The following is a 15778-nucleotide window of genomic DNA, read 5'->3' on the forward strand; positions in this document are numbered from 1 at the left end:
CAACAAAGGTAATTAGGTCACAATCAATCTTCACTTTCTCTCTTTCCTCCCTCTATAGTTCTGTATTAATTATTGGGTGGACTATTTTCAGATCCCATTTCTCTCTAAAAGGAGAACGGACAAGAAGTCCCGGAGATCTGATTGTTCCACACCCACCTCCTTTCCTCTCAGGCTCACAGGCTGAGCCTTGAGACCAAGGCTAAGAATGTTTTCTCCTATTGGTCTCAAGAAGAGCAACAAGAAAAGAGGAAAAGATAGATTTGATTGACCAACTACTTTGTCACTTCGCTTTGGGAGCAGGGTGGGATGGGTGAGGAAATGAACTGTCCAGAAATCTTGGTGGAACAGCCACCCATGAACAGCGGAGGTGCCCTTTCTGTTGAAGCAAGCAATATCTTCATGTAACCTCTTTCCCACCCCAAGCACCAGCAGTGTAACTCCAGGCTACGCTTTGTTTGCATACTTGGGGTGTTGATGAATAGGTCTAGTGGAGGAGCAGCTCAGCAAACATGCCAGCTAACCAGCAGAGGTGTGAAAATCTTGCTCTGTTAAACAGACCCTTCTCTATAATTAAAATCCAATGAAGAATCGGCACTGTCATTCTGATCTGGGTAATAAAGGGAGGCTCTCTTAAAAGAGAGGAGACACTTCCAGCTCTCCACCCTAGCCCCCACCCACCCCCTGTTTGTTCAGGTGCAGGGGGACTTTCCGAGACCCATTCACACAGACACACACACTCACCCACCAAATCCAAGGCCTATTTGCACAGACCAGGACACTTTTCCAAAACACTCAAGATGTGTATTTGAATTTGAAATAGAGGGGTGGACTCTTAATAGCCCTCCTGGCACCTCGACCCCCCCCCACCCCATTATCCCCATCCCTTTTGCAGCTCCTGTCCTCGTCTCCTCCCCCCACCCCCAGCTATTCAGGGCCAGAAGAGGGGTAATCGCCTCCTTTGCATTCCAACCTCCAGGATGATACCTTCTGCAAACAGAAATGGTCTCTGAAACGAACACGCCTTCCTGGAAGCCTTCACTCTTTAATCTTCTCATCAGATTCTCAGTCATGAACCCAGAGCCTGGCCCTTCAAAACCAGCTGGAAGAGGCATTTTCAAGGCACCTTCTCAGGAAATCTCTCTTGTACTGTCACACGACCTTGAGTGACTTGTTCCCTTCCTTCCCAAACACCCCAGTGTGCACTGCCTGTTAATGCCCAGATTTGGCCTTAAAAGCCGATTCTCTCCCCCCCCCTTTGGAATCCATCAAATTGCACTTGATGAATTGGAGGGTTGGGTGGGTGGTGGGAATGGAATCTGTTTAGTTTGTCTGGGCCCTATGGCTGGCACGAAGGTAATCAGGTAATCGTGGCCACCTGAGAAAGGTACTATGATACATCAAAGTCACAGTCGCCAACCTCAGGCCCTCTTAACCATCGATCAATCAAAATAGAGCTGGAAGGGACCTTGGAGATCTTCTGATCCAACCTCCTCCTCAAGCAGGAGATCCTTGAGTGGCTGTCCAGTCTCTCCTTAAAAACCCTCCAGTGATGAAGCACCCACAACTTCTGGAGGCAAGCTGTTCCTCTGGTTAATTGTTCTCACTGTTAGGAAGTTTCTCCTTAATTTCAGGTTGCTTCTCTCCTTGATTAGTTTCCATCCGTTTTTTCTTTTCCTGCCTTCTGGTGCTTTGGAAAATAGATTGCCCCCCTCTTCTTTGTGGCAGCCCATCAAACCCTGGAATACTGCTATCATGTCACCCCTAGTCCTTCTTTTCTCTAGACTAGTCACACCCAGTTCCTGCAACCGTTCTTCATATGTTTTAGTCTCCAGGCCTTTAATCATTTTATTAATCCTTATTGATAGCCTTAATGCTCCCTTCAAGACAGATCAGACTAGAAATCCAGTGTCATGTTGGTCAGTGCTATTATTATTATAAATCTATAGTAACAAAGTCTTGCAGGTCTGAACGCATTTCCTCCTTTCTCTTTTTAATCTGATTTGTGTTTTCCTTCTGTTCCTCCAGGCTGTTCCTTCTGCCCTCCAAAGATTTTGGCCTATATCTCCTAACATCGTCATTCTAATCTAATGCTTCTGGAGGGCCACGGGCTGCAGAACGTTGTTATAACCCAGGAATTGCTTGAACAAACAAACTAGGAGATAGGAAATATTCTGTTCAGCCCTCACTTGTACTACCGCAGCAATGCTTGTTTTAATTGCTACTACTCTGGTTTTCTACATGTTTATAGGAAGAGGGTAGAACATTTGAAGCATTATAGATAGAACACTACAAGGTAGGTGAGGACCATCCCTGTCTAGGACTACCCTCCAGAACAATCACAAAGAGAAAGCCAGGCGGAAGCCAGGCGGAAGTAAAATTTTGCCTTCTAGCTTATGTTCCAGATCTCTGCTTGCAAAACAAAAACAAAACTCCAAACGCTTATACATGCATCCACATGAATATAGGTCAGATTCTGCCTGCAGAGTTCACACTTGTCCTAGGCTCAACATTGGCTCCCTGGATCAAAGAAGAAATGGAGCCTCCACCCCTCACTTTGTGGTTTGGATCAAACTAAGTCAGGAAAGTTAGTTTGGTGTACTGTAGAGGTTAAGACAGCAGGCTAGAAGGAACACCATACGTTCTAGTCCTGCCTTAAGCACAGTGCCAACTGGGTGGCTTTGAGCCAGTCTCTCTCTCTCTGTGTCCTGGGAAATAGGCAATGCTCAACCACTTTTGAGAAAAGCGCAGAGACATGACAGGAGACAACACTGACTCAAAGACACAAAATAAATATTAAATAAAAATCCCAATATACCAGGGCTAGCGCAACATGACTGATTCTGGATCCAGAAACTAAGAGGGCAACAAGCTGAATCTTAATTCTGAGAAGGCAACATTCCCTACAATGGAATGACAGCAAGCTGGTTAGCATAGGATAGATAGGATAGGATGGGATGGGATGGGATGGGATGGGATGGGATGGGATGGGATAGGATGGGATGGGATGGGATGGGATGGGATAGGATAGGATACAGGTAGTCCTCAATTTACGACCACAGCTGAGCCCAAAATTTATGTTGCAATGTGAGAAATTTGTTAAGTACGTTTTGCCCCATTTCACGACTTTTCTTGTCACATTTGTTAAGCCAATCACTGCAATTGTTAAATTAGTAACATGGTTGTTAAGTGAATCTGGTTTCCCTATTGACTTTGCTTGTCAGAAAGTTGCAAAAGGGGATCACATGACCCCGGGACACTGCCACCGTCATAAATACGAATCAGTTGTCAAACATATGAATGTAAATCACATGACCACAGGGACGCTGCAATAGTCATAAGTGTGAAAAATAGTCATGTCACTTTTTTTTTCAGTGCTGTTGTAACTTCAAATGGTCACTAAATGAACTGTTGTAAGTTGAGGACTAACTGTGGTATGAACTGCACTGCACACATCCAGGGCTCTCATCTCCCAGAGGGGAGGCAAAGAAACGGCCAAGAAAATCAAAGGGATCAAATATTCCTGTCAAAGTTAAGACATCAAACCGCTTCACTTTTTTTTTTACTTAATAAGCTGTTTTACAAAATAAAAATAGAATCCAATGGTTTTTTCTGGTCCTGCCTTCTGACTCATCAGTCATAGAAATAATCACTATTGTGACTGACATTGGGCTTTAAATGAGAGAAGTCACTTCTCTAATTCTATTGCAAGCTAATCATCTGGGACGTTATATTTTCCAAACTGAAAATATAAAGTCTATGGTATCCTCACATGGCTGGGATTATAGCTCACATTATTTTAAAATTTGCTTAGGGGATTTTAGCCCATACCTTGCAAAAATAAAAACAGGGTCTTTGACTTGAGCAAAAAGTCAATCTCCAATGAAAAATAATTATAAAGGATCCTGATAGACTGACGGAGAAAAAAGTTACTTTTTAGGAAATCTACTTGGGGAATCCAGTCCTGTAATGAATCACGCTGGTTCTCTTAATCCTTTGCTACTTCTCACATTAGTCGATATATTTAGAGGCAGTTAATTATTTTTTCATCTCGATTGCGTGTTTCTTGGCACTTTGAGAGTGTTTTCTTTAAGCGCCAGTCAACAAAGGAGGAGAAGCAGCAAAACAAGAAGGCGTCTCCGCCACAAAAAAGTTTACTGTTAACTGTTTTGCTTGAAAGCGACAATTTGCGCAGAAGGCGGGCAAGCAACACGCGCCCCGAGACTGCGTTTCTCAACTGGGCCAGCAAGGGGCGCTCGAAGCACGAAGGAATACTTTATTTTAAAAAGCGGAGCTCCGAAAGAAACTGCAGCTTTCCCGTCTTCCCGACGACGGCAAAGGGAAGGACGAACTCCGGCAGGTTGTTTTATTGCCCCACTGAAATATCAACGCCGGATTAAAGTGGTTCGGCGGCCACAGGACCGGCGGAGAAGCGAGAAACGTGTCTGCTTCCCTTCGCTCTTTCCCATCCCTAAGCTGGCATCCTGGGGGGGGGGGGAGAGAGCCGGAGCTGATGGTTTCGGCAAAAGTCCCAACCCGAGACGGGACATACGAACAAAGTTCCTTCAAGGTCACCTGCATGCTCTGGATCCGGATCAGGGTGTGATCAAAAGGCTCAGCTCAGCCATGCGAATCCAAGCCCTAAGTGGGGACGGGTGTCTAAAGGGGTGAGCGGGATCCTAGCACGGCTTCAGCGCGCGCAGCGTTACTCGGGATGAATGAACTCGAGTCACTGCAAAACCACCTTCCTGCCTACCGCGCGGACACCGCCGCCACCTTCCACCTCCTCCTGGCTTAAACTGCCCGGTTTGGAACCAAGGCTTCAGAAGGGGGAACAGGCTGCCCCCTCTCTCTCCCTCTCCCTCCCTCCCTCCCTCCCTCTCTCTCTCTCTCCCTCTCTCCCTCTCTCCCTCTCCCTCTCTCTCCCTCTCCCTCTCTCCCTCCCTCTCCTTCCCTCCCTCCCCCCTCCCTCTCTCTCTCCCTCTCTCCCTCTCCCTCCCTCTCTCTCTCTCCCTCTCTCCCTCTCCCTCTCCCTCCCTCTCTCTCTCTCCCTCTCTCCCTCTCCCTCCCTCTCTCTCTCCATCCTTCTCTCTCTCTCTCTCTCTCTCTCTCTCTCTGTGTGTGTGTGTGTGTGTGTGTGTAGGAAGAGGGGGGGGTCTTTGGTTGAAAGCAAGAAAACGGGGCGCCCTGCGATTTCTAAAAGGAACCAGAACCAGGGCTTCCCGGATCTCTCTGGAAGGGGGGACCACTTGGGAGTGGAGACCCGCGGAGCCACAACTCACCCCGCCTGCTTGGGATGGTTTGGCTCTGACAAACTGAGTTGTGGCTGATTGGTGAAGGGTCCGGGAAGACCTGCTTTGGGTTCAAGGGTCTCAGCTCCCCTCTGAAGAGGTTAAGCGGCGTGGAAACGGCGTCGAGAAGGGATGATCCTTCCTCGGTGGGCTTCAGCTCTTCGCCGAGTAGCCCTGCCCTGTCGACGGCTAGGAATTTTACTTAGGCTCTGCCCACCAGACCCGTCCGGACGGTCACAAAGTCCCAGCCAGCAGCTTCCCTCGTTCCCACCCGCGGCCGAGGCGATTGCAAGAGAGTCCCTGTCTAGGATGCTCCAGCAAAAATAACTGAAGCATCCCACTTGGGGGAAGAGCAGATGCTGGCCGACCTTGGCTGGGAACAGAGCACTGAGCGCGGAATCGCCCTGCTCTGGATACGCGAGGCGGATTCTCACGTTCTCATCCACTCGCGAAAAGAGTGGGCGGGGCTCTTTGCGCTTAGCCGAAGGAGGGGGACCGGAATGCCCCAAAGTCCCTTCGTTTGAGGATGCGGGGATTGGGCGAAAGGGTTAGAAGCAGTCAGTCATTACATTTTAATCCCTCGCCTTCCTGAAGACTATTTCGGTCCCTGACATTTTTCATAGCCCTCTTGAAGACGCAGCAAAGGTTTTCTGTCTCTTAAGGCCAGCAGGTCCCCAGTTACTCAGACAAGTTCCCCGACATTTCCCACCCTCCTTCCCATCTCCTTCTTGGCTAATTGAAGGTTTCCAGACAACGGTTGATAGTACATAAAAGAGTTACTAAAGAAAAGGTTCATTTATTTCAATGTTTTTTTTTTTCAAACTTGGCACCTTGAAAATGGGTGAACTTTCAGAATTCTGGGAGTTGAAGTCCTCTCATTTTCGAGTAGCCAGAGTTTGAAAAACGCTGATGTGAGTCACACCCCATTTGTCATACAAGAACTCAAAACTGGCATACGTAACACATAGTCCATTCGTCTACTTTTTCCCACAACAATCCTGTGAGGTAGATTGGGGAGAGGGAGGGGGGGAGGAGCACGCACTTGGCCAAGGTCATCCAGGGAACATCTATGGAGGAGGGGGATGGGCTGAACCTTGTCCTCCCAAATCCAGCATTTTCACCGGGAGGGGGGGCGGTGGGGTGGTGGTGGATCTAGTTGGATTGGTAAAACACAGGAGCCACACTTCTTATCTCACAACTAACACCTTCTGGATGCTAAATAAATGGGAAACTCAGCCAAAGCATTGTGTTGCTTCCAACTAGCAGTATCAAATCTCTGGCAGGTCCCCCGAGACCCCTTCAGCATAAACAGGAATACCCTGCCCTTTCGCAGTAGGTGGTATTACCAGTTTACTACTTGCCCCTTCTGCAATTTTAAGAAAGATCTCAGTTTCTCCCTCGAGAATGGGGAGACCCGAGGATGCGCCTCGTCCTGGTAGGGGTGTCCGCCAGCGCCTTGCTCGTTTTTACCATCCCTCGGGTTCCCTGCACCCTGGCCAAGGTTAGCAGACCCGCCACGCCTGGGAGGGTGGCCCCACCTCGCCCGCGGCTTACCGGCCTTGACAGAGCAATGGATGTGCGCCTTGGACTCGTAGTACACCCAGTCGAAGCCGGCCTCGACGGCCAGGCGCGCCAGCATGCCGTACTTGCTGCGGTCTCGATCCGAGGTGGTGATGTCCACTGCGCGGCCCTCGTAGTGCAGCGACTCCTCAGAGTGGTGGCCGTCCTCATCCCAGCCCTCCGTGACGCGCAGCTTGACGCCCGGCCACTGGTTCATGACGGAGATGGCCAGCGCGTTCAGCTTGTCCTTGCAGCGCTGCCGGGAGCAAGCAGAGGAGAGGCGAGCGTGGCGGAGGGAGTCAGAACAGCTGGCGGCGCAGTGGGGTGGGGGTTATCACGGCCGGGCTGGCTGGGCAGGGGAAACCCAGTCCCACAGCGGGAGCCAGACACGCGGTGCTTCCTCCCCCCACCCCGCAGCTCCCCTGTGGCCAAGCGATCCCGGCAGAGGGAACAGAATTGTGTGGCCAGAAGACCTGGATTTCCCTCCCAGCCGAAATATTCGAATGGGCCCAAAGTGGGGGACGAGAGATCCTTATGGAGGGCTTCTAGCTCCGGATGGTAATCAGATGGGTCATCTCAAGAGCTTTACAATCCAGATCGGGTGGCCCTGACTTTCTCCTGGGTGATCTCTGTGTTACTAACTGAATCATTTATTTCCCCTTTGTTTAAGGGGTTCTTAAGCTAGCCACGGGGGATGCCTCCCACCTGTAAGCAGACAAAGAGTAGAGGCCTGGCAAGCAGCCAGAACTTTTGCCCAAGCCTGAGCATCCTAAGGCAAGTAAGCTGCCACAGAGCCAGAACTCTAGAATAGCTTTTTTGTTAAAAGAGCACCTTTTCCCAAACTTGGTACCTTTAAGAGGTGTGGACTAGCTGGGGAATTCTGGGAGCTTTAAGTCCACCTGTCTTAAAGTTGCCAAGTTGAAAAAAAAAACACTGCTTTAGATAACTTGCTGACTTGTGAGATTTGAGTAGAACTTCCTATGCATTTTACCCTATTACTAAGGATGGGTGCAGAAAAGGGGCTAAGTGAGAGATGGCTAGAGAGAGAGTGCAGTTCACCAGGGATGAGGTAGACAAACTCTGGAAGAAACTGGAGCAACCGTCTCCCCAGGGGCACCTTTTGTACGCTGTTTTACAAAACACCCACCCACCCACAACCCCATCCACCTCCTACCCGGATACCAAACTCTACTGGCTGAGATGATGGAGGTTCTCATTGAATAAGCTGTTCTTCTGTATCCATACAAGGGAAGCCAGATCTGAAAGATCTGCTTCCACGGTGCTCAGTCTTGGTATGCTACCCCATCTATTGTCTTGGAGCGGACCTTCATTCTAAGACCCAAAGTTGGATCTTGAAGAAACTCCTGCTAGGTGGGCAGAAGGAGGGGAGCAAAGGGAAACACAGTTCCAGGAATGACTCTCCCAAGTGCTCCTCCAGAGTCATCCCAGTCAAAAAAAACTGGATGCAACAGTCCACAAACATCTCTGGCCAACCTGCTTTCTGAAGTCAGTTTGACAGAACTCCAACTTTACCAGTTACCAAATCTTCTGTCCAGCTTAGCTGAGAAGAGGCCAGAAGACAATCCAAGGTCATTATGTGTCCTGTGGCAGCAATAGAACCTCTAAATGGACTAGAAAATATTTAAATAGTTTTTTTTTATATTGTCCAGAGCCTACTGGAGTTGAGCAGCCAATAAATTAAATAAATAATATGCTAAGTACTTTAGGAGACAGTGGTTGATTGGACCTTGATAGGATTAGAGCAGAACCATTGATAGCTAGGTTGGAGACTTAAGTTTCCTACAGTTAACAGTGGGCTTATTCAAGAACTGGCTAGAATCAAGTCCTTTCCCCTGGTAAGACCTGAACCGTGGTTGGAAGTCCTACTTCCTTGGTGAAAAATGACTACTGAATGGAGGAACATCCACTGAACTAGTTTCCTTCCTAGTTAAATGAAAGACTGTTGGCATTGACTGGATTTGCCAAACACCTTTAAGGATAATGGTTCAGTAGTTACATTCACAAGCAAGCGTAACTTGGTTAGTTTTAGCATGAATTGGGGGCAGTCAGCTATTTTGCTAAATCAGGCAACTTGATTAGTTTGATGGTTGAATGGTCTAAATCCCCAAAGTAGATTAATTGAATAGACTTGGATCTTTGGGATTCCTTCAGTGAGTTGGGCATCATGCAAGCTTGATAGTACATAAATAAACTCTATTTCATTTAATGTAATTAACAAACATGGACCAACTTAATTTTGTATGAAAAGATGCAATTTAGTAAGATAAAACTTCCCTAGCCTGAGAAGTAAATCCACTTCTGTGACCAATGGGGCTTACTCCCTAAATTTAGGTTTTCAGATTTAGCTTCACACTTCCTATTCTTGAGTGATTTCTATCCAGGAATCGTCTTAAGATAAATGAAAAGGAAAAAGACTTAATGTATTTTCTTACATCCTGCAAGCAGCTCAAGGCATTCTATTTCACTTTATAAAAGCACCAAAGAGGAAAAAAAATAACCAAATCTGGAAATTGCAAAAGCTGGACTCTACTGCTTCAAGCTATGAAAACTTATGGATCTAGATAAACACGTGTTATTTGTATACACAGAAAAATAAGTCTAGGCTAAATTCTTAAGTTTTGTACCTGAGTGAAGTTTCTCTCACTTTAGCAAGCAAACACACACTCATCCCTACCACACACTCACTCACTCTAGACACAAACTTTTTTTGTCTGATTCCTGGACAAGACCCTTCAGTTTTCTTGGCAAGGTTTTTAAAAATAATTTGCCATTCCCTCTTTATTAGGGCTGAGAGAAAGTGATTGGCCTAGGTCACCAGGCTTGCTTCCTATGTAAGGCAAGACTGGAACTCATAACTTTCTATTTTCTGTCTTGGTGCCTTAACCAATACACCAAACTGGTTCTGATCACCCTGTTTATAATTGAGGAAAATATAATTCAGGAACAGTTTTCCTACTTAAAAATTTGCTAGTCTAACAATACCCTGTGACTTTGCACCAACCTGATATAGCTCTTAGTTTCATGAATCTCATCCATTCAGGATTGACTTTCCCCAATATACAATTCATTAATTATTATTTGTCAATAGAGCCTTTAGATAAGGAGATTCTTCATTTCTTCCTCTGCCTGGCCTTGTTAATCCTTGTTTGAGCTCCTGTAATCTGTGGCTAGGAACTGTATCAGGATTCCAGGACCCTAGAAAGTCATTAGCAAGTTGGCCAAAAATTCCCACTGACTCTGGATTCAATGGAGAAGAAAGCAAGGAGAACCTTGGTGGATCCCACTGGTAATCTCCTAGCATTTTCTCCACAAAGGACAGCCTTAAAATTTTTTAAAGCAAGACAGATTTCTAAGCAAGTAGCCTCTGAAAGTAAACCATCCTTTCCAAATTAATGTTCATTTATCTAAAACTCCATGAAGTAGTCTCATCTCATTTTTAAAACTAGGGACAATATCTTCGGGAAACACCCACAAAAAAATTAAACACTGGTCAATTTTCTGTTATATTATACCAAAAAAATATGGATTTCTGGGAGAAAAAAGCAGCTGAGTTTTATAGGGGAGGAGAAATTGTAGAAGCATGAATAGGTCTCTAAGATTGTAGCAGTGACAGAACAAACCTTTCCAGAGGATAATGACTTACACTGGACAATTTATTAGACTTTCTCCCAGGAATGCCATTTGCCATTTCACCTCTCCAGCAAAAAGTATCAACCAGTAAGAATTTTTTTTTTCAGAGTCGCATTTGCAACATTCCCTTTAAGGGGATGAATTTGGCAGCCCTTTTCTTGCCTTTTATATATTTTCTTCAGTAGGAAGTTTAGCCCCACACAACTGAGTGGGATTTACGTTGGTATAAACATAAGTGGGATTGCATTGCAAAAGAGGAGAAATTGTCTACTCCCTACATAGCTCACCCTCACCCCACTCTGCCCTTTCTTGCAGAAGTATGGGGTTCTACAACTTCCAAATGCCTGGGCATTCTGGAACTTGTAGTTGCCATCTTATTGAACGAAGGCTGGCCAAGATAGGTGCATCTAAACAGTTTTAGAAAACGCTGCTGCCTACAGCTGTTTTAAGAGTGACGTCTTTTTTGGGGTAGCAGGGGGAGATTTAAGTTATAACCATCACCTTTATGTCAGAAGGCTGCTGCTGGGAAGGTGACTACGTGGACAGGTAAGCAGAAGCACGAGTGGGTTTTCCTATCCCTTCACCGCACCAACGGATCTCTGCCGACCGGGTGGAACTAGACAGCAGAAACTGACCCCCCCATACCTGCGCTTCTTCCGTGAGCGTCCAAAGAGCCGAAATGTCTGGGGCTACGAAGAATCCGACGCCGGTTGCCCAAGGCGCACGGCTGGACTGGAGGAAGAGCCAGGGAGCTCAGCAGTTCGGGGTTCTCGGGCTCACGGAGGGAACTTCGCCGGCGAGGAGAGGGGAAGGAAAGATCTACAGAGCCGGCTTATTGGGGGTCAAAATCCGCACCCGCAAAGACGGCAACACTGAGCCCCTTTGGCTTCCATCGCTTCTCCAAGACGTCTTACCTGCCCGATCCTTTCTTTTTGCAGGATGGCTCGGGCAGAAAAGGGCCGAGTTGTGGGATCTAAACTGACCTTCTACACAATTCCCGGGATCATGCAGCTACCCCTGCCTTTTCCAGGGTGCCGTCCTGCAACGGCGCTTTGCACTTTCTCTCCCCCTTTGCTCAGAAGAAAAGCGGCACGCGTGGTGTGTCTCTTCTGGAATAAATCCAATCGGGTGCGGCCTCCATCCCTTTGGTTGAGCGGGACTCTCCCGCCCTGCCCCCCCCCCGCGCCCCTCAAGCCCCGAAAGGACTGTACTGCCTTCCTCCCAGCGGTCTGAGACAGGGCCCGTTTTTCCAGACGAATTCCAGCTCTGGTCTGGCACCCTTATGTCCCCCACAGATCTAGCCAAAGTAAGGCGCGTAGGGAGAGGTTAGAAGGCCGCTGTCACCTGCCAAGAGAAACCCCCTCCCCGCTCTGCAGGGTTTTGCCTCTTTCTCCACCCCTCATCCAGTTAATATTAACTAGCAGCGGCGTCTGATGGTTGGAAAAGTGAACGCTTCTCTGCCGAAAAGGCGTCCTCCTCCCCGCTCGGCCCCGCCCCAGGAGGGAGACCGCCTGGTCCAAGTTGCCCGGCCCGGCCGCGAGACAAGGGTCAAGGCGGAGACGAAGGGCCCGGGGCCGCCCAGCTATATTTCCGCCGCCAAGCTGCGTTCTCTGTTAGCCAATCTCCCCCCCCCCATCACCTCAGGCGCTAAGGGTCGCCTCCTCCTTTTCTGCCTTCGCGCCCGGGTCAGCCAGCCTCCCCGAGCGTCCCCTTCCTCCAGCCTCCGTCCCCAAAGTCTGCCCCGGAGCGAAACTACCTTTCCGCCCTGAGCGGCCGAAGAATCCGGAAAGAAGCGAGGCGAGACGCGATGGGAAGCTCCCGGGAGCGTGTCTAGCTTGGCGGGGCTGGGGCCGGGGCACGGTGTTTGTTGCGTCTGGGGGAAGTTGGCGGAAGGTCATAAGTTCAAAGGCTGCCAGAGAACGCTGCCAAGGAGGCCGGCCATGGAGAAGCCGGGATGTGGAGAGTCTTGCCTTGCAGGTGCCTCGTTCCACCAAACAAGGGAGCTCCAAGGCGCGCGGGAAGCGCGGCGGGGGGCGGGGGCGGGGAAGAACGGGAAAGGCTGCTGGCAGAGGGGGCTGCGGTTCTCAGTCCTCTCCGTTGCTTTTCTTCTCTCCACCTTTAACCCCACAAATCCAGGCCACTAGTTCTGAATTTACGCCCCTTCCAGATCTATCTTCTCCTTTCTTTCCCAGACTGTTCAGATTACACTCCCATTCATCCCCACCTCACTAGCACTGGCGTAAAAGTCCCGTACACCTGGAAGGAGCTTCCAGGCGGGTTCCCCAGGAGAAGCACCCGGTAGCACCTCCCAGGTGCATTTCCCTTGCCCTGCTCAGGTTGTCGGTGGGACGCGAAGGAAAGTGATCTGCGCCGGCAGAGGCAGACGCGCGCGGGGGCGCACGCGCAGGACTCCCTGCCGCGCAGAGCAGCGGCCGCTGCAAGGCTTTTCCTGGAGCTTCCGCGTCACTGCCGGCTCCGCCAGGAGCTCGCAGCCTCTCCGGCCGCCTGTAGCCAGGCTCCAGGCTGACACCCGAGCCCTGGCGATCGATCGGAGAGGAGTAAGTGGAGCTGAAAACGCGGGCTGCGGTTGAGTTGCAGCCACACAGCTAACCTGGCTCGCGCGTCTTTGCAGATGAGTGGATGGGGGTGTGTGTGTGGAAACGGAGGGGCAGGACGCAGCCACAGGAAAGCCAGGAGGGCGCGAACGCCACCTGGGAGCTTAAGGGTTCCCCAGTGGCGCTGGCCCCACCGGCGCCTCGCCTGCCTTCTGACAAGCGCCTTCTGTTCTCGGGCGCCTTTGCTCTCCTGGAGGCAGCGCTGTGGCGGCCTCGGCATCTGTTGAAACTCGCGTCGCGCGCCTCAGCGCCGCGCGCGCTTCCAACCTTCCCAGGTCCCGTGAGATTTAAGGTGGTCGGATGGAGATGGCGGGCGGGCGGGCGGGCGCGCTTCCCGTCGCCCTAAGCGAACTCCTCGCCGAAGCAAAGAGGCGAGAAGTGCGCTGCAGCCCATCCGCCCTTCCAGGGGCGACTCGGGCGGAATTGAGCTGGTTCTCTGGTGCTGAAGGTGGGGCTTAAGCCTCGGAATAGCGGGAGGGGTCGGGGAAGGAAAGGCAGCTGACCTATTTTCGGAAGGGGACGCCACCGACGGCAATCGCCCGAGGCCGGCGGCGTGGTGGTGAATTTGAAGGACCGCCCGAACTGTGGAGGTGGAGCAGAGCCTGATTCGCAGACTTTTCCCTGGACGAATCAGCTTTCGGTCATTTTTCGCCCGGAAAGCAGATCGAAGGATCGAGGGTGGGCGGTTAATGGGTGCTATTTTTAGTCCTCGTTTATCGAGGGGGAGGTCGTGAGAGGTGGACTCGCAACCCGCGATCTTCCTTCCCGGGGCTTACTGTGCAGATTAAGTTCCCCGTCCTTCCCTCTCGAGTGGTATCACCGGTCTGGGGCGGAGGGCGAAGCGTGAGCATCTTTAAAGGCGATCAATGCGCTCTCAGACACAGTTACCGAAGAGAGGCCTGGCGGAGGCCGCCTTTGACAATTCTCCTCCTCCTCCTTGGACTTCAGAATCGCCCCGGGGAGGGGCCAGGTTCTGACCGCCATCCTCACGGCTTGTGCGGGGCGACGGGGAAAGGTGGTTAATCTAAAACAAACTGGTTAGATAGACAAGTGGAGCTGGGCGGTTTCTGTCTCCGAAGGGAACGGGAGAGTTCCCGTGGGCGGGCAGGCGGGCGTGGGGAGAGACCGGCGGTGGTGCTAGTAGAGGAGTCTGACTCAAGCAACCGCCAGAGCCGCCAGCTAACCAACACGGTGGCAGGGAGCGGCCAAGAGCAGTTCTGCCTGCAATCTCAGGCTGCCGTCTTCACACGCGGAGCCTCCTCCCTCCGAGGCGGAAGGTCGCGTCAACAGACCTGCCGATGCTATCCCCAAGGGGCCCCCTTCCCGGCGCATCCCTTCCCCCGACAGCTCCTGGGGGCCGGAGTCGGCGACGCCCTGGGAAGCTGAGAGCCCCGGAGGGAGGCGATGCTGCCGGATTACAGCCCGCTCCCCCTCCCCAGGCCGGAAGGCGAGCAGGTCGGCAAGAGGCGAAGGGCGCGTCTCTGACCTGGGTCATCAGCCGGTCGGCTCCCGTGTTCTCCTCGTCCTTAAAAATAATGTCCGGATTATAATTGGGGGTCAGCTCTTTAAAGCGCTCCGAGTTCCGGCTGATCTTGCCCTCGTATCTGCCGCTGGCGCCCAGCGTCTTCTCGGCCACGTTGGGGATGAACTGCTTGTAGGCTAAAGGGGTCAATTTCTTCGGGTGCCTCCTCTTGCCGAAACCCCGGCCCGGCCCGCAAGCCAGCCCGGCGGAGAGGAAAAGCGCGCCTAGGCAGAGCGGGAGGAGCCCAGTTCTTCGGAGGAGTAGCATGCCGTCCACGGAACAAGCGTCCCCTTCGGCTTCCCCCCTCGCCGCCCCCTGCGCTCTGCCGGCTCGCGGCGCGGGTGAGTGCGGGTGAGTGGCAGAGAGCGCGCCCGCTGCTGCTTTCTTGCCCGGCAGTTGCCCTCTTCCCTCGGCTCCTGACTTCTCCCTTCCTTGTCTCCTGCTTGCTGCCTGCCTGCCTGCCTGCCTGCCTGCCCGCCTCCTCCTCCTCTTCCTCTCCTCTCCTCTCCTCTCCTCTCGGTGACTTAGCCCCCGATCTCTAGCAAGGCAGGTGCATCTTGGAGGGCGCTTGCGATAACGGGACTCATCGGAGTTCAGGATCGTGGCGCGTAGAAGGCAGGAGGGGACCCGGAGCGGGAAGGTGGGGAAGCGACGGTGGAAACGAAGTGAAATAATAAAGACGGGTCCCTGGGATCTAATGGGAGCTGAAACGCCTGTGAGTGAAGCCTGGCTCTAGTTCTATATTATAGCTGCCAGCGCTGAGTCCTGATTGGTCGAGGCGGGAGAAGCTCGCCTTCCGATGTTTTAACCCTGAAGAAGGCAAAATAGAAGGGGGAAAAAAAAGCGCCCACAAGAAGGCGAGAGATTTTTTTTTTTTTTTAAAGGTCTTGAGAGATTCTTGCTCGCTCGCTCGCTCCTTGTACCTGAAGGGTTGGGAAGTGAAAGGGGTGGAGACGGCGCTTTCTCGGGATAACATCAATTACATGTTTCTTTTCTTTTTCTCTCCCCCCCCCTCTTCAACTTAAAGGAAAATTGGCAGCAGGTTAATATTTGTCAGCAAGAGTAAGACGAGGTGTATGTGCGCAGAGGTGAGACCCCCTATAACGTTCACACATTACCTGTCAGCCTGGAGTTTGGAAATG

At 51.0% G+C, this 15778-nt stretch overlaps 1 protein-coding gene across 2 annotated transcripts in view; it reads right to left on the reverse strand.

The window, feature by feature from the left end:
• The window catches only part of SHH (sonic hedgehog signaling molecule), a 38419-nt gene extending 23057 nt beyond the window's left edge, over positions 1-15362 (reverse strand). The window contains exons 1-2 of one of the 2 annotated variants that reach the window (XM_039345667.1): positions 14601-15362; positions 6843-7104 (exon numbers count right to left, since the gene is read on the reverse strand). In XM_039345667.1, coding sequence (XP_039201601.1) covers positions 6843-7104; positions 14601-14903 — 565 coding nt within the window. In that variant the 5' untranslated portion in view covers positions 14904-15362. Of the gene's footprint in view, positions 1-6842; positions 7105-13890 lie in introns of both variants that reach the window. The other variant, XM_039345668.1, reaches the window with a different exon arrangement.
• Between the last annotated feature and the right edge of the window lie 416 nt (positions 15363-15778).

Source organism: Crotalus tigris, unplaced genomic scaffold, assembly GCF_016545835.1.
Source record: "Crotalus tigris isolate CLP2741 ecotype Arizona unplaced genomic scaffold, ASM1654583v1 scf7180000017969.2108049, whole genome shotgun sequence".
Classification (NCBI taxonomy): domain Eukaryota; kingdom Metazoa; phylum Chordata; class Lepidosauria; order Squamata; family Viperidae; genus Crotalus; species Crotalus tigris.